At 38.1% G+C, this 19101-nt stretch overlaps 1 protein-coding gene across 6 annotated transcripts in view; it reads left to right on the top strand.

Annotated features, from left to right (window-relative positions):
- DPY19L4 (dpy-19 like 4) overlaps positions 1-19101 on the top strand; it is a 58376-nt gene that overhangs the window by 7139 nt on the left and 32136 nt on the right. For 3 of the 6 annotated variants that reach the window (XM_075141459.1, XM_075141455.1, XM_075141456.1), the window contains 13 exons: positions 300-421; positions 1273-1418; positions 3230-3353; positions 3928-4062; positions 5330-5461; positions 5548-5646; positions 6866-6939; positions 8766-8924; positions 10632-10751; positions 11864-11984; positions 13476-13532; positions 16650-16732; positions 18563-18695. In XM_075141459.1, coding sequence (XP_074997560.1) covers positions 300-421; positions 1273-1418; positions 3230-3353; positions 3928-4062; positions 5330-5461; positions 5548-5646; positions 6866-6939; positions 8766-8924; positions 10632-10751; positions 11864-11984; positions 13476-13532; positions 16650-16732; positions 18563-18695 — 1505 coding nt within the window. The remainder of the gene's footprint in view (positions 1-299; positions 422-1272; positions 1419-3229; positions 3354-3927; positions 4063-5329; positions 5462-5547; positions 5647-6865; positions 6940-8765; positions 8925-10631; positions 10752-11863; positions 11985-13475; positions 13533-16649; positions 16733-18562; positions 18696-19101) is intronic. The other 3 variants (XM_075141457.1, XM_075141458.1, XM_075141460.1) reach the window with 3 other exon arrangements.

Here is a 19101-nt window from a genome sequence, read left to right as displayed (position 1 = left end):
GGGTAGCTGGTTCCAGGGCTGCATCAGTATGTTACTGAAAAGATTACGCTTCAGCTGGTTGGTTTTGGGTCTTCTATCTAAAGGCTAGATCAAAAAATGGTAATAGCTTTGTTGCTAAATCAGTAGGGTGGAATAGATCTGGCACAGAAATTTCTCCTTCCTTTAAAATTAGGAGTGGTGAATCAGTCAGTAGCTTTAATGATCAAATCTGTTTCCCCTACCTTTGAGTACACTTTCACCTCTTTTGAGAAAAGCAATAGTAAGTGATTCCAAGAATAATATATTTTTTTTGTCTATAGGTGTTTATGAGTTGACACACAACAATAAGACAATATCACTGAAGACGATAAATGCAGTCCAGCAAATGACTTTGTACCCAGAGTTGATTGCCAGTGTTTTATATCAAGCATCTGGTAGCGAAGTATGTGCACTTCTCCTACTTTCTAGGCTTTCATTATGGTTGTGTATGTGTGTGTGTATGAGACTTTCTATGCTGTATACGATAAATACATGCAATTTCTGTTGAATGAATTGAGCTAAGCCTCTCACCAGGTCCAGGTTCTCCTCAATTCTGATCAGTTTCTGGCATAGGATTTGGGGGGTTTAAATGCACTAAACTTTTCTGTCTGTTATTCGTTACTTCTACAAACTCCTTAGAAATGTGTAAAGTATCTGTGCTATCCATTAAAAACAGGAAAGTTAGCTCCTTCGAAGTACAGACGTCTGTTGTAGTGGTAGCTATCTCTACCCATTCCCATATAGATAAAAGGGAAAAACACTTTTGTCTCTTTCTGCTCTACCCAGGCTTGCTTCTGCTTACGCTGCATACTTGTGTCCTCTCTCATTTATCTTTCTTCTTTATTTATTTATTTATTTCATATATGCTTCTCTGTGTTTGGAACTGTTTTTGCCACATCTTTACTTCTCAAAATTCCTTTCCTACATAACTTCTTCCAGTAGTCCTGCGAACTTTGTATCTCACTGCAGTATAGATTTATTAAATCTGACACATACAATGTTCATGCTAAAGCAAATACAAAAATCATGGTACTAGCAAGCGGAGTCTTGAAGTGTGCTCTTAATTCACACTGCTTTTTTCTCCCTAAGCCCAAAATAAAAGCATGCTCAATACTTTTCTAGAATAGGGGCTGTCTCTTACCTGTTTGTAAAGCACCTAGCACATTGTTAGCAGTATGCAAATAGTAAATAGTAATCATTTCCAGCTTCAGCTCAGTTGCCGCTATGTCTCTTCGTTTTTATTTGTAATTTCAGGAAGTTATTGAACCAGTGTATTTCTACATTGGTATAGTTTTTGGACTGCAGGGAATTTATGTGACTGCATTGTTTGTAACCAGTTGGGTTATGAGTGGGACTTGGCTGGCAGGAATGCTGACTGTAGCATGGTTCATTATTAACAGGTAAGAAAAACATCTTTATACAATCTAGTTTGTCAATAAGGCATTTTAAAATATTAGAACGGATTGAGATGCTTTCTATTAAACTTTGTGCTCTCGTTGTGAGAGCAAGCTTTTATGACAAATACAAAACATCTCCCAGAGATGCACTGATTCTCATTATGCTTTTATTAATGGAAAGGCCTCCTGTTGTCCAAACGATCCATGCTGCCAGTTGAACTGACTTTATGTATGTGTGTGAATTCAGGAGTATTCTCATGCAATTCCATTTTCCAAAAACATTCCTCAGAAGGTTTTGGTTTTGTGCTGGTGAAGAATGAAAACAAATTTCCGAAGTTGCTGTAAAACAGAATCGCTCTCTGTGGCCAGCTCTGAGTATTGTGATGGTTGTTCTGTTGCTTGGAAGGAAATGACCAAGTGCATTTTTCTTGTAAAGAGTCTTTGATATTTTTTTTAATCTCCTTTTTGTAGTGGGTTTTTGTGCCAAGTGGAATCTTCTTAGATGATCCTGATCTCAAGATTTCTTTATTTTAAAACGTTTCACTTGCAAGAAAATGTCCCTTCCCTTTATGAAACACCACAATAATAGGGAGCCTCATTTGGGCAATGAGAACTTGTGTTCAGGTTCCTGGTTTGTCACCAAGTAGCTCTGGGGCTTTCTGTGAACTTGAGAGCACTTGTAAGAAAAGAGCTATGGAGGAGCAAAATGTTAGAGATGTATCTTTAAAGTTGAGCTGTTGGGAAGCGTCTTTGAGGAGTGTGAAGTCATCATGACCAAATATTGTGCATCAAGCTGGTGTGAACAGTGGAAAGTGGGAAAAATGGTGAATAAATCTGTATTTTTTTCAACAGCAAAGAAGATTAACACTGTTAACAAATTGAAAGGTCCAGTAGTTAAAGCTCCAAATACGCCTCTGTAAGAGGCTTCAGAGTAAAAATGAAAGGTGACGCTTTCAAATATCTAAATGATAAAGGAGCTTGAGGCTCCTTTTTAGAAGCATAGTAGACACAAAGACGACTCTGTACTTCTGAAACTGATCAAGCCTTTGATCACATTTGAAAGTGTGACTTGTGCTTCTAAGTCACTTTAGCACTTTTTAAAACTTTCTCCTACAGCTCTAATTGTGCAGATACTGTCAAGTCATTCCATGAGAAGACCCTGCTGCTGTTCTGGCCCATGCTCCCCATCTGTCCTTAATCTCTTATTTTGCTGGGCAGAATTTTCCCTGTAGACAGAGTATCTGCTGGTGCTGCTGCTATGAGGGAGCACTACTTTGGATTCTAAGTATGTTGTGCTTGACTGCCTAAATCACTTATTTAAAACATATTGTATGAGAACTGAAAGGAATCTTTTCTCGCAGCTATGAGCTGATTTTCATTGTAATGTGAAAAGCTGCTGTTACGGCAGCGGTCCCCTGCCTATGGACATAAGACCATTTAGCACTGCTCGTGGCCAAAGAAGGCTCCATTGTCACGGTGCAGGTTGACAGAAGCAGTGCATGATGCGTCCGGCTCGCACTGTATTGTGGTGGGTCAGAAAAGGCTGGAGGCAGATGCTCTTTGGCTTCAATCCTATAAACGCCACCTAATAAGGAGACCTGCTGAATAAATGAGTAAAGATTGGACCTTCCATGCTGATATTAAATTTGTGACCTGTATCAGCAGAGAAATTGTGCCAGTATTACTTTACAGCTAATACAGGAATAGTTTGCTTGCAAGGCCACACTGATAACTAGAAGTGACATTTAGGCTTTCCTTGATATTTTTGTTCCATAAATCTTTTAATAATTTTGTTTGTCTGTACTTTATTCTAGGACAGATACAACAAGAATTGATTACTCCATACCATCAAGGGAAAATTGGGCTTTGCCATATTTTGCATGTCAAGTAGCAGCTCTCACAGGCTATTTAAAAAAAAACCTAAATTGTTCTGCTGAGGTAAAGCAAAATTAATTTCTTAATAAAGAGTTGCTGGTAGAACTGTGCTCTAGAATTAGTTACTTCTGTCACTCTTGCCCTACTAGGCAGAAAACAGTAGATGTTTTGTTTGTTCTTTTCAAAACAGCCACTTGGATTTCACCTAGGCATGTGCAGTTTTTGCTAAGCGACTCGTGCCCTGCCCTGTTATGCCCCCCTGAGGGTTCCGAGAGAACAGTGTGGTAATGAGCTGTGTGCTATCTTTTTAAAATAAACTGATGCAGAATTTTTCTCACTATGTAAACTATTTTGTTGCTCTTCCTGTTGCTGGGAGAAGATGGTGGTAACTTCCTTTCCCTGTCTCTCTGTCTCAGAAAGATGTTTCTTCTGATTGGTTTTAAATGTTTTTGAATGTTTCAGTAATTACTTTCTTCCATCTGAGAACATGTTAAGTAGGTCTGAAGTCAGTATTTTAATTATTTCCTAAAATAATTCATTTCTATAGTTTCTGTTTTAATGACCTCTCAGTTACTTAGTGACAGAGATGCATAGGTATGAAATTAATGCTTTTTTTGTTCTTCTTTTTTTCCTCTAGAAGTTTTGTTACCTTTTGGTGAGTGCTTCAACATACACCTTCATGATGATGTGGGAATACAGTCATTACCTCCTGTTTGTCCAGGCTGTTTCTCTTTTTCTGCTAGACAGCTTTGCCCTGGCACAGACAGAGAAGGTATTAGAACTCTTCAACCTACTGATAGTTGGGGACTCAAATACAGCCTCAGAGGTGCCTGCCATACATACTGCTGAGGAGCTCCAAAGGGCTTGAGTGTCTTGCAGCCTGGCTCTGGCTGAAGTGCATGTTATGTCTCTCGGAAGAGTAAAATGGCTTTAAACTCACTCTCTTTTGGACTACTGTGTTTGGGACAGCTTTCCTAACAAAAGGGTCAGAAGCTAAACAAAGCTTCTGAGATCTGAAACATCCTTGGAGAGCTGAAAGTGTGATGAATGATACTCAGCCATGCATCCTTTTTGGCCTACCTGCCTCTTTTCCTTTCCCTATTTGTAGCAGGGTGGGGCTGACCAAAAAACTGCTCTGTTGGCTCTGTGCAGTTAAGGGGCTCATTTTCACCCTGAATGGCCCGCCCTGTACTGATTTAGTCAATAAATAGGCTGGACAGATGCTGAAGGCCAATTGATTTTTCAATACAAGAAAGTATTTGAATTTATTCTGCAAACTGGTTCTTAGAAATGTTGCAACAATAAGGCATTTTTACTCTGCCTGTTGCAATGGTATGTGTGCTACTTCGTACATGTGTGCCTTCTAGTTTTATTAGATGTAACTTCTGCTTCAAACTGCATGCAATACTAATTTGTCACCTCTTCTTTCAATGGCTTTTTTTTTCTGTTCCTCAGCAGTGGGAGATGTTTGATCTATTTTAGTTCAAAGCAGGGTCCTTAAAATATACGGAAGAAGATGGGTGTTTTGGTAAAAGTCTAAAGAATCAAGTATCAGGGTTTACAAGATCTGCTTATCAATTAGTAAATGACAGAAAGTATCAGTAACAGTCTGTGTATTCCGGAGGTAGGTTAAATGAACAAGTTATTGTGAGGTCAAGGAAAGCGCATGTTTACAGTAGTCAGCTCTTTCACACAAATTGTGTGTTTTTATACTGTTGCATTGTGGTTACTGCTTCATGCTGCATCACAGGGAGGTGTTACAGAATGGGGAGACCTGGTAAAATACTTCTACTTTTGACATTTTTACAGAATTCTTGTAAAGTAATTGTGCACTAGTTACTGAGGCTGACCAGGATCATTTTGATGTGAAGTACTTTCCAGAGCCAAACGGTACCCTGCTACATTCATGAGTTGGAGGATAGATATCCATTAATCCCCTGATTAACAGAGGAATGGAGTGACCTGTCTACTGCTCTAAAAAGCAAGACGTATATCCACTATAATTTTATTTTATTGTGTTTTATTTTGTTCTTCAACAGGTGCATGAAGTATACAAAATCTACTTGTTTTCCCTCTTCTTGGGGTACCTTTTGCAGTTTGAAAATTCAGCCTTACTAGTGTCACCATTATTGAGTCTTGTAGCAGCTTTAATGCTCTCTAAATGCCTTCAGGTAACTAGACTCTCCTCTAACTCTGAGTGTAGTTTCTATTATTTAAACTGAACTCCAAATGATGCATTTTTAAAATATTTTTGCAGATGAATATGAAAAAAGGTACATTTATGTCAAGATTGCTGAAAATAATGTACATTTATTTGGTACTTACAATAACAGTGACACTAAACTTCTTACTAAAGGTAAGATTCCTCTGTAAAAAGTTATTTAATTGTCAAAATCTAAATGGAAAATTTCAGATGTATTTTTGAAAAATCTTTTGAAGTGTTGCTTATCTTATTGATCTGAGAGTTTATAGCTTAATTCATAGCAAATTGGAGTACTGAAGATTGAGTCATTTTTTATCTGTATGAAAAGTCTGTATCTAACAACTCAAGCAGCTGTTTTTTGTTAGGGTTTTGGTTTTTTGGGTTGAGGTTAAAGCGTAGTATAGAAATACTCTTTAAATCACACTTTAGCTGTTTCATAAATGTGTTTTTTGTTACAACTCTACAAACTGGCTGAATATTAAAACAATATTCTTGTGCAAGGAGAAGACCTAGTAGCCAGGTACAGCTATGAGTAGTCTCAAGGTAGATGTTAATTTTCAATTAAATTTCGACTAGAGCATGGGAACAGAGACCTTCACTTAGTGTAGGAGTCAGCTAGGAGCTGAGATTACACAATGGGATTTTAGCCTGGTCTTGTATTTTGATTAGCAACTCCCTCTTGCTGGCTCTAGCCTTTTACATAATTTATTGTGCTTTTCCTCTATGTCTCAAACTTACCCTGGTTGTGTTAATTAACAGTGTCAACTTAAAAATAACGAACCTAGTCAACCCTAAAAAGTTTGAGAGAATGCTCAGAACTGATTGTTTTCTTGTGCCATTCAGATTGGCTAGCCTTGCTGTATCTCCAGGAAAATAAAACCTAACCTTGAAAAATATGAGTTAAATTACGTAGACAGTACACAGAACTTCTGGCTGCTCAAACAATTTATGTGAAGATTACAAATGCTCATAACTTTTGCTAGGCTGCAGTCCTATTGTTTAGTGGAGCCAAACGCAATGTTCTTTGGCTTGTTTGGGGGTAAGTCTATGTCTGTTTTTCATGATCCTTTTTACACTGCTCAGTAGTCTTTTGACAACTTGTTGACAGCTTTTCACTTGCCCTCCTGTTGGGGTACATGAATGAAATTAAGGGAATGATATTCTCAAGGAAACCCTAAAGATAGATTTATTTAAGTGAAGATTTGCAGTATTACACTGGTACCTTAATTGGCACACTTAATCACATTTGTTAGTTTTAACTAAATCTTGAATAGTTGATTGTTCCCTGCCATTTTGTAATCTGAATGAAGTGACTACGTGAAAGCTGCTTCCAGCACTTGGTAAGGTTTTTCTCTGCTAAATTAATTTTCAGATGTTTGTTCCTCATAAAGAAAATGAGCATTTGCTGAAGTTCATTGAAGTAAAACTTGGCTTAAACACAACTAAGTAAGTTTTTAAACTCTTTACACCTTCTAAGATATCCGAACTTCTGAAACTGCTCTGAGAAGTATAAAATTTAAGTGGCTTGTGAGAATTTTATAGAGGAGTTAGGGAAACAGTTTCTATTTGTCGCCTGGTTTTAAGATTGAATTAAAAAAAGATGCATATACAGAATTTACTTAGGATTTTGAGGTTTCTGAGGCACCTCAATATCTTTCATGCCTTGGGGGTGAAAGCATTTCATAGATTTTTGTTTTCTTTGATGTTGAAGAGAAAAAACTTTCTGTACCCTGTCTAGTGTTTCTAATAAGACTTGAAAGCAAAGATAATAGGGTAAAGGTGGTGGTACTAACTTTTTATAGCCTGGAAAAATAAAGGGCTGTGAAAAGAGTCATGAACTATTGATACTATCTCAAAACAGCGTTAGGTTGTGGGGTTGTATTTTCGGTTTTTAAGAATAACAACCCCCCAAAAAAACCTGTATATTTTGGAAGAATAAGGGACAGCTTAGAAGTCGGAGGGAATTGTTGTGATTCTAAGAAAAACTGTTTGCATCTGTGAAAGAGTTGCATGTTGGTCTATAAGAAGAAGACATCATGGCTACAGATTTTCTGGAAAACTTCAAATGGAGTATTGGTAAGGACTGAGATACCTCCTGGACCCAAGCCAAGGCTTGCAATTCTGTGCAGGAATTGGGACTCTCTTCTGGGAACTGCATCTCTCTTACAAAACTACTTCACAGCCTTTCAGGAGAAGAAGTGGAAAATGACATCACACATAACTGAAATTGTTGGGGAATTTTTGGAAGACAAGATGTAATGACGTTGACTAAGATGCATTGTTTAACACACATACGTGCATGTTCTTAAGTGTTTTGCAAGAAAAGGAGGACTGCTTCTGGTCAGGATTTCAGTTTATTCAGCTACCAGGTATTATGGATTTTATTTTTTTCCCCGGGGGACTTGCTACATGTTACTTTCCAGGCTGTCCAACTCTGCAATGAAACCAGTGATTGAGACAAACTGGGTGCAACTACGCCTAGGAAATTGTGTAACTGTGGGTTGGAATTATGATCTGCAGCCCAAGAGCTTCAAGATCTGTCTTTTAAGGCCAGTTTGGACATGCCCAGCTGTTAATCTTTAAACTGATTCTGTCTAATTGAAAGTGGTTCAGTTCTCTAGTCTTTTCTTGGGGGAAAAGAAAAAGAAAAGAGGGAGGAAAGCGAAACAAAATAAGACGAGAATGCATTCACGGCATCACATGCTGCACCAATTCCAGTTGAGAATACACATTGATAGTGCTTCTTGGCAGAGCATATAATCTTTCTGCTCATTAATTGAGAAAGAAGAATGATCAAGTGGGTTCGGCTACAGAACTAGAATTTCAGCATTAAGGATTCTATTCTTGGCAGTGCCTCGGGCTTGTTTGTGATCTCGGATGACCACTTTCCCTTCTTCATCTCCCCGTTTGGAATGAGGACAAGCATACCTTCTTGCATCAATATCTCTAAAATCTTAAGCCACTGTGACAACGAAGTGCTTTGTGGTCCCCATAATGGAGTTACAGGGGAGGTTGGGTTTTTGTGGTATAAAAGAGTAGTAGTTTGGTCTCCTCAGATCACAGATTCTTTTTTGGAAGATAAGCTTTTGACAGTTGCTCTAAAGAGTGCTTGCAAAGCGGTTTCAAATGATAAAAAGATAACTTTTCAAAGACGAATTTCAAATAGTTTCCTATGACATGAGTAGGTTAAACTATGATTGGTTGTGTGCTGGGTTTTTTCTAGTCTGTGGGGTGTCGTTATTGTTTTTAATGGGATGTTTTTGCCTTACTAGGAATTTTACAATGAATTGGCTCCTTTGTCAAGAATCTCTTCAGGCACCCTCCCAAGACTTTTTTTTGCGACTAACACAGTCATCACTGTTGCCTTTCTATATTTTAGTATTAATTATCTGCCTTTTTTCTGTAACTCAGGTCATTTTTAGGAGAATTTGGTAAGTAACTTATTTATACTGAAAAATAAGAAGTTAAAAGTAAGATGTTCATGGATATTTAAGTGAATGGTCATGATGTTTGTTGCTCCAAAGTTTGTTGCACCATTGATCTTGCCAGGGTGTGAGCACCAGTGGAAAGGCCCACCAGAGGCTCCTACAGAAAGTCCGTTAGTGACAACGTTCTTGAGCATCCCTGCTGTCAAGACAGGCAGTTGTCATTGGTTTGTTTCCCCATAGGTGCAATTCCTGCAGAGCTCTGGCTAATGTTTTGTGATATATTTATGTCTCTTCCCATTACCAGGGAGAAAGATGTTTCGTCTGTTTTCCCCTTCCAACAGCGAAGTTATCTGATTGTTGCTAGAGAAGTTGTTTCTCTGTTTTGGGTTTGGGTGGTTTTTTTTTCCCAAGTTTACATCCTGTGAAGGATGAGATGGGTGGAGTTGAGAGGATTTCAGACTTCTAATGTTTCACTGTTGTGTTTTGTTTTTTTTTTTTTTAAAAAACTCTTGTTTACTGTGATAAGGTCCGTCAGCCTTTGCTGCTCGGAACAGAGCTGAAGTAAAACTGCCTCAATTATTTTTAATTTCACAGTGATTCACAGTTCCCTTGAGAGAAGGGGTAGTGGAGCTGTCTGTTTACAGACTAAGAATAGCAAGACTGTAGATCTTAGTGTAACTTGTCTTGGAAACTTCATGGCTAGGAAATTATCTCTTCCTGGTAGAAGATGAATGGTGTGACTGCTCAGGTATTAGGGCAAATTCCTCGCTTGTCTGCAGCAAAAATCAATAGATTTTTCCAAGGACTAAGACTTCTAATAGATAAAGATTATATAGCTATAAATGAAAATGTTTGTCAAGTTGGATGTGTGATAGTATATTCAAAACAATGAAACAAATTCTTCCGATTTTTTGCTAGTAGTTGAAATTTACTACTTTGTAACGAGCTCTGACTCCAGTATGTCCAACAGCTTTTTAAAGAAAAGTTTAAAATAAACCTTCTCCCCCCTCAATTTTTTTTTTTAAAGTTTTGAAGCAGTTAATAATCTAAAATATTTTTCCATTTGTTGTGAGGAAGCTTATTATAAAATTGTAACCTGAAATCACATCGTGGTAGAATAAAATGTTGTCTATTGTGTGCCTTGCTATCTCGTTTGTAGAAAAACATTTGTTGTAAGATTTTGGTTATGATTTGTGTTTATAATATATTACTGGAATTTATAATAATGTGACTAAAACCTGTTTTTGTTGTTTTACTTTGTCATAAAATGGTATACACATTCCATACACAATTATCGTCCTACAGATTCCATAATTCTTCACCAAGCTAATGATATGAAGAAACTTAGTTAGAATGCATGTACAGCATGCTTCATCTAAATGTTTGCAGAGTGCGCCTGCTCTTAAATTAGACTGTCTCTTGTTGCTCAATTACCTTAAAATAGGATTTATGGTCATAGGCAGTGATCCCATTGTATTAATTCACAGCCATTGCTCCAGAGAGGTTACAGTCTAAAACAAGGGACAGCGGGTACTGATAGATCGTTAATGAAGTACAAAAAAACAAATAAGCAGTGCAACAATATTGTATGATATGACATAGTATGATCTCAGTGTACTGCTGACTTAAAGGTCATAAGAGTATTTTTATTGGCACCTTTGCCTGAGATAATGTCTGAATTAAGTGATGTCTCATTTTCTCCAACTGCAGTGGTGAACCACTGAAAGAGACAGTTAAACTTGAGGATGGTCGAATTGGAGAGAGGCCAGAAATAGTTTATCATGTAATTCACACAATTTTACTTGGTTGTCTAGCGATGTGTTTGGAAGGGTAAGTCTGATTTTGATGTATCTCTTTTGAAAGCAACAGAGCGTTCCTAACTGGATGTGATACACCATTCACCCCTTTGAAATTCATCCCTTTTCAGAAATGTGTTTGGCATATACTGGTACTAGTTAGTAGGGGAGACAGCAAAGATAATTTTGACCATAAATTGGGTACAGGTATATGATGAATTGTGCTCGGTCTCCTTATCGTGTTTTGCAAGCTTTAATGTAGCCAAAATCGGAGATGTTAATTGAAGCAAATTTTAATCACTTTCTGTATGGTATTTAAGTGTAGAACTGCACTGTAATTCTATTAATATTGTATTTTAGTGAGATCTTGTGTAGTGTTTTGATGAACAATGTATGTTCTGGAATATTGGGACATGGAAGATTTCTTACCCATCTTCTTGTGTCTAGGCTAGCATGAAGTATACCTTTGCTTGACATACTAAAGCAGTAGCAATGCTGTTTTCAAAGGTATTGTGTTAGTCTTCAAAATTACAGAAGCTGATGTTGGGAAGATGTTGTTCTAATCTTGGCTCTCAGCTAAATCAGCTTGAAGGTGGCAGACTTGTGTTTGTATTACGCTCATTGTCCTAAAATCCAAATATTCGCAAATTCTTGAAGTGAGCAGACTGTTGTGTTACCATGTAGTTGTCTTGACTTGTCTATCCTTAAGAGGCAGACGATGCCAGCAAATCGTAAATTGTTTATTAAATATTTTCCTTTCCTTTCTTCAGGAACTCCCTTATAGTACAGTGTCTGTACAGCTTTGCTGAATAGCTGCTTTTTATTCTTGCTTGGCTGGAAAACCGCAACAGCCAAGTGACTTTACTAGTCTCTTTGTTTTTCTTTCATCCTCCCCTGAACTCTGTGAAGGATTTTGTCATCTTTGACCTTGGATCTTGCTCCTACATCTTGCAGCAGATAATCAGGTGCCTGCTCTTCTGCTAGAGATTTCCTTGGTTTACCCTTCAGTGCCATCAAATTTGATCTCAGATTGCTTGAACATCCAGACTGTGTTTGACATATGAAAAAAATCTGAATGTTTTTATAAATTGCTTCAATACAGAGGCATGCGCAGAGTCCCAACTAAGTTATTGCAATGTTTTTCAGAATGAAATATCTATGGACACCTTATGTTTGCATGCTTGCTGCATTTGGTGTGTGCTCTCCCGAACTTTGGATGACGCTTTTCAAGTGGCTTCGACTGAAAGCTGTGCACCCGATACTGCTGGTGAGTTGCTGTTGCCAATGTCTTGGAAATTACAGCTAGCAAGCATGTAGCTTTTCAAACAACAATGACCTAAGACCTGTAGAAGAACCCATTAAAAGAACATGTAGTTCTGTGAGCTGAGTGTATCTCGTATAGTCTGCTTTTTCTGTCTTTCATTCTTAATATCACACTCTTACATGTTCTCTGGTACCTGGTGATAAAGTTGTGTTCACACTACAGCCTTTCCTCATAAGAAGCACAGCTGTCTTAATCTCCCTCTCTTTCACTCATCTGTTTAATTTCTTTTAACAAATGTTTGAGACCTCAAGCCCTCTGTCATATTTAGTTAGATTGGCCAAGAAGGTCAAGTGCTCTGTAGGAGGAGTGCAGGAGGAAGAGTACAGGCATGCAGACAAGCTTTGATATAAGCCTTGTTTCACTAGAAAATGAGGCTAAAAATGTGGTAGTTAGGTGTATTCAATTGCTGAGAGTAAAGCTGCTTCATAAGAAATTGTATGTGGAATTATTTCATATAAGATTTGTTTATGTGTGACCATTATAGAGGAGTGTTGTGATTGAAGATGAGCTTGTGCTACAGTGCAAACAACTCCCCCACTTCCAACCCTAGCTTTTTTCTTAATATGCTGAGAGTTGCTTTGTGCAATTTTTGGCAGTTTTCTGCATTTATTTTATTAATAAAATAAGGATAGGATATTACTTACCTTAATTTTGAGAGACTTATAGGAATAAGTATTTTATACTCAAACAGAGATTCACTATGTCACTTGTGAAAATGCCATACACTGTTACATCAGAAACATTGACAGTGTTCTTCCAATCAAGCAGTAACAATATGTTCACATACACGGTAAACACATCCCTTTATATACCTCATGTTTTCTGCTATATAGACCTGCTTTATTACTATTAACACAGTAGATGTGTTAACAGCTTATTATCAAGAGAATGCCTTCTGTACACTCCTTACCAAATGTTTCCTGTACCACGGGAGCTATTTTCTCCTTTTCGCAAAGCGAAAATTGTATCAGCTAGAATGATGGTGTGGTGAAGAATGGGTTTCTGGGTTTTGCATATCAATATTGTTAATCTGAACAAAAGCATCAACAAGATCAGAGGTTTGAAATGCTTGTTTCGTACTTTTTTTCCTTTCTCAGATTATCTCATTTTCATTTGTATGTGAGAGGTGTTTACTTTTCTTCTGTTCCCTACATCATGTGCACATTGCATCATTGTTATTTGAGCAGTAATTAACCATCCCTAATATTGGTGGTAAAGTTATTGTGGGTAAAATAAGTTCTTCCATGCAGATTAGGCAAATTCTTGTTTGCAGAGAGTTTTTTGCCTGGTAGAAAACTTCAAAGTTTCACCTGCTGTCACTCCAAGGTTTCAGGCTTAAACGTAGCCTACTATATGAGGAGAATCAACAGATAGTCCAAGGTTGGAGAATGGAGAATGGTCCATAATCCATATCTTCTAACATGTATTTTCTAGGCTCTTATTCTGAGTATGGCAGTTCCCACAATAATTGGATTCAGCTTGTGGAAAGAGGTAAGAAAAGTACCTTTGTCTTTTTTGTTTGGTATGTAGGCACAATATGAGTCAAAATGATGAGCAAATATAATGAAATGTACTTGGTGAAATGAAATATATATGATGAAATAAAAGCTGTCATCCACTGAAAATATTTTGGTTTGTTTTCTTTTTAAAGAAAACTGTTTACATTTTTCACTACAAGGTATTTGACAATTTAATTTGTTAACGATCACTTATTGTAATAAGAAGTGTTTAAATTTAAATGAAGACTTTATTATATTCAGCTGTTATGCTTTGGATCTATAAACTGACTCAACAAAGAAAACACCACCAAATAAAGACTCGGGATATTGAAAACTGTGTTGCCCCAATCTTGGTTTTAGTGAGAGGGAGTGAGGTTAGATGGAAGTAAAATTATGGGAGGCCCTACACAAAGGGCGTATGAATGAAAGCTCCCATCAAATTATAATGGATTTAAATCCTTCGTGCAGAGCACTGTGTGGAGATATGTATATACTACAATGCAGGGAAGAAAAGCTACAGACATTTCCATGTTTAAAATAAATACTTAGTTCTTTATTGCAAGTCACAGACAGACTGGGGGAAAGAGTATTTGGAAATGATTTTTTAAACTTCTGTAAGTGCAAAAAATATGGGAAATACCCCATAAAGCTATACTGATATAACTTCAAAATAGTTAGTTTGAATAGTTTTATAAGAATTCAAATAATTATTTTTTTTAAAAACCATTCAAATATAAAAGCCAGTCTTGACCAACAGTATTTTAACAGATTTTGTAACATCTATCTTATAATAGAAATTTTGGTTGCAATGTAATCTGACTCTTTTACACGTTTCTGCCAAAGCAGTAGGTATTCTCCAGAAAAAAAGCTACAGTTGCTCAAAAGAGTTATGAAATCTATTACAATAGAGGAAGCTAGTTCAGTTGACCAAATAACTCTTTTTCAGATTATTTTTTAATAAAAGCAGTGTGGGGCTTTGGACTCTAGAGGGCTTCATCCATTGCAGATCCAGCTTTTGCTTTTAAGCAGTCAACAGTTTGCTCTCCAGGTTCGTAACTCATCCCTGAGCTTGGAAACTTTGATTAATAGTAACGGGACAGCAGAAATGCCTTGAGGCTCTCAATCTGTTACCTTGGCTATAAATGGCTGAGTGTGCAGCTCAGCATCTTTGTGCTTGGCTGCCTTCTGACTCAGGCTGGTGTAGTCCCTCATCTAACTAGATTTTTCTAAGGGCTCTGATTGATAAGTGAAGCTGGTTCTCCTTGGGGTGGCAGTAGCAGTTCCTCTTCCTGTCGTCTTCTGTTCCGGGCACAGTTCAGGCATATGTGTAACAACACTGCTACAGCTTTCAGCCCTGATACGAACATAGGCCAGCTGTTCCTGCGCTACCCTAACATGTCTGGTTGTAGACAGCTATCACTTGACAGCTGAATTGTCCAGGTGGTGGAAACTCCTCAGTTAAAAGCAGGCTCCCATTTCCAGCTGTCTATCCACTATGGCTATCTCAAAGTAAGTTGTCCCTTCAGTCTGGCATAACCTGTAAACTTTATGCTTTTCAAAAAGAGCTGGCATCCAGTAGCTTTCACTTAGCATTTACAACTGCATGAACACGCTCCAGCCCCTCAAGGCTGGCCAGCTTCTAGTCATGCCTTCTTCACATAAAGGCTCAAAATGGCTCTAGGACTTACAAAAGTAATATGAGCCAGCAGTGTGCCCAGGTGGCCAAGAAGGCCAATAGCATCCTGGCTTGTATCAGAAATAGTGTGGCCAGCAGGAGCAGGGAGGTGATCGTGCCCCTGCACTCGGCACTGGTGAGGCCGCACCTCGAATACTGTGTTCAGTTCTGGGCCCCTCACTACAAGAAGGACATGGAGGTGCTGGAGCGTGTCCAGAGGAGGGCAACGAAGCTGGTGAAGGGCCTGGAGCACAAGTCTTATGAGGAGCGGCTGAGGGAACTGGGGTTGTTTAACCTGGAGAAGAGGAGGCTGAGGGGAGACCTCATCGCGCTCTACAACTACCTGAAAGGAGGTTGTAGCGAGGCGGGTGTTGGTCTCTTCTGCCAAGTAACCAGCGATAGGATGAGAGGAAATGGCCTCAGGTTGCGCCAGGGGAGGCTTAGATTGGATATTAGGAAAAATTTCTTCACTGAAAGGGTTATCAAGCATTGGAACAGACTGCCCAGGGAAGTGGTTGAGTCACCATCCCTGGAGGTATTTAAAAGAAGTGTAGATGTGGCAGTTAGGGACATGGTTTAGTGGTGGACTTGGCAGTGTTAGGTTAACGGTTGGACTCAATGATCTTAAGGGTCTTTTCCAACCTAAATGATTCTGTGATTCTATGATTCTAAAATTCCCCATCTTAATAAAGGAGGTCTTGTTCCTTCACCCCCCAAACCTGACAGGATAGGGAAGCTGTGGTGCAGGCTTGCAGTTTGGGCTGGTCTCAAGGAGTTGGCATTCTGTCTGACTTCCCAGAATCCCTCTTTTCCAAAATGTTTTTCAAGAGCATAAACTGAGATATCCTACTTCATACCGTATAGTGTACTTTCCTTCACTGCAGTGATTGAAGTAAAAGTCAGAGGAAAGTCCAGGGCAGTTTACCCACATAATGCTCTTCTAGGAGATTTCTTCTCTCCTTTCCCGCTTGCACAGCACCTTTCCATCAAGTCACAACAGTCCAACCTCCCCTGCTCAAGCAGGTTTACCATGAGAGATTTGTCAGCTTCTTGGTTCAGTGGCCTTATTTGTATGCATTTGCATATGAAAACCTGAACTACGGTTTTGATGCATTTAAGGCCAGTTAAAGTTGATGAATGTGGTGGCCACATAGGTTTTGGTGTTTTTTGTTGTTTTTTTTTTTTTTTATTGTAAGTATTCTAATAAAACAGACAGAGATGAGAACTTAATGTTTAACATACTTATTTTGGAAAAGGTCTCAGGTAAATATAAATGGTGTGTTTTGCAAAATACAAACAAAAATACCAATTGGGAGGGAAAACTTAGATGAAACCCATTTCTGTTGTGTTATTTAAGGCCTTAATATATTGACATGCTCTATAGAGATTTTTTTTTTTTTTAACAGTAAGTAACGAAAAATATGTTTCCATCAGTTTTTCCCTAGGATAATGACAGAGCTTTCAGAACTACAAGAATTCTATGATCCTGATACAGTAGAACTCATGACATGGATAAAGTAAGTATAAAGTCCTACATTTCTATTTTACTTCTTTATGTCAGGGTATTTTTACCTCAGCATTTTGTGAATGGACTCTATGAATCTGAGTTTTCCCTGCTACGTCATTACATGATGTAGGGGGAGATGGGAGGAGAAATGTGTATTTAAAGTTTGGTATTATTCCCATGGAAAGAACCAAGAATTTATCATTGATTACAAGAGGAGAAGGTCCTGAAACACGCAAGCAAATCATGTTTAATATCATTACTAGACCTAATTTCCAAATAAAGGTGGACATCTTAGTACTTGGTTCTTCGCATGCTAACTTCTCAGTAGATTAGAGGATTCATGTTGATTGTAATTCCACGGGGGACAGAAACACTGAAATTTTTGTGTGCATGAGCCAGTGAAATGAAATGCCTGAATGTGAGGATTTAGAAACTTCAGTCAAGAAACATGCAGTGTAACATGTATGATTCAAACTTCCCCTTTGACCAGAAGGCTGGAAAGGTTCTTATCTGGTTGGCTAGGCAGGGCATAGCAAATACTGACCTGTGTTGTATAGTTCATACTGACCCATATACATAGCTAATACTGAGTCAAGTTGTTTTCACAGATATATTTTTCTTCTCACCAAAAGTTTCGGAACTTGATTCTGGCCTCATTCAATCTAACTTTGAACTACGTCATTAGGAACTGCACTTCTCTCAAAGTTAGATCCCATGTGTTCAGATAACTTACTTACCTTTAACTGTATTTTTTTAGAATATTATTTTCTGTATTTATGTAGTCTTTAATGTCAACCTCTGTTCATCTTCAGAAAAGACAAGGCTGGTAATTATGGTGTTCCAGCCAATTTCTTCTTTCTGTTAATAGTAGTGTATGTTGTTTGTCAGTGCTGTAGCTCTTCAAGGCAGCAAGTGGAATAATGCCAAGTACCTAATGGCTTCTACATTAGTCTGCATATATTACACTTCAAGTACATAATTAATCATGGTGAATTGCATTGAGATTCACTCAGCTAAGAGCAATTTGACTACCCTTATTTGTAGCAGCTGTTCATATTTTTAATGAAAATATGGATTTTTTTTTTTTCCTTAAGGATATACTTAGATATCCATATTGGAATTTTAATTGAATGTCATTATTATAGTATATTTTCTTAAAATTTTCTCTCTGATAAAATGAATTTATCTTGAATTTTGAATTTTCTCTGCAGGAAAAGTTGCCCGAAGTCTGTAATAAAGTGTGATAATGACTGTTTTCTTTCACTAATGCAGGAATACGAATAGTCAAAAGATGAAACCAAACCCAGAAACATAATTACTGTAGACATTAGACGTTATTCTGTATCATGACACTGTTTACTCGTAGATGATTAAATACATGGTCCTAGAGATCAAATGAAAATAATCACAAATCTTTGCCTTACAAGATAACATCATGTTGTTTCTCATTCTACCTACCCTCCCTCCCGAGCTTGTTTTGTCACAAGTCAGCAACCGTTCAGAAAAGCAATAGTTTGATCCATTCCAGGACCGCTCTGACTGGTGCTCCATGGATTGCAAGGAGGGAGGAGAACAGCCATCAGCCCTTGCCCCAGCAGGAGACCCTCCTTGTAAACTCCATATTGCTGCAGGTCTGAGCTTTTCCTGGCAAGGAAATTACTGCCACTGCAGCATTAACACCGGTTGTAATTAGACCCCCAATTATATCTTCATGCACTCCAGTTCATACCTTAACTTATTAACCTTAGGACCTTAAAAGATTAAGGTGTTTAAAATTAAAAACATTGTTTTGAGAAATGCATCCTGTACTCAGATGTGTATGTTGATGTTGCTTTTGCAGACGACAGGCTCCTGTGGCTGCTGTGTTTGCAGGCAGCCCGCAGTTAATGGGTGTGATTAAGCTTTGTACCGGATGGATGGTGTCGAGCTTGCCTTTATATAATGATGATGATCTTCTAAAAAGAAATGAAAATGTGAGTATCCAATTCCATAAATGTGTGTATATTATCAGTGATTTATAGACTGTTCCATCAAGTAAGACTGAAGAGCCTGATTGAGATGTGTGGGAGTACTGTAAATGTTAACGCTCCAAGGAAGTTGACCTTGTAACATTCCTCATGACACACTCATTTGCATTGCTCTTCTGTGCCCCCTAGGCCACCTGGCAATGCAAATTATTTGCTTGGTGCCACTCCCACTATATGTGAGCAGCATTCCAAATACCATTAATCCCAAGTATTTACTTTGTCACTGATTTTTGCATTGCACGAACCTGTGGATCGATGGGCTGAGGCCAACTGTATGAGGTTCAACAAGGCCAAGTGCCGTGTCCTGCAGTTTGGCCACAACAACCCCAGGCAACGCTACAGGCTTGGGGAA

The sequence above is a fragment of the Calonectris borealis genome, chromosome 2 (assembly GCF_964195595.1).
Source record: "Calonectris borealis chromosome 2, bCalBor7.hap1.2, whole genome shotgun sequence".
Classification (NCBI taxonomy): Eukaryota; Metazoa; Chordata; class Aves; order Procellariiformes; family Procellariidae; genus Calonectris; species Calonectris borealis.
Note: the sequence above shows the minus strand (reverse complement) of the source record. Positions and strands in the feature narration are given on the sequence as shown.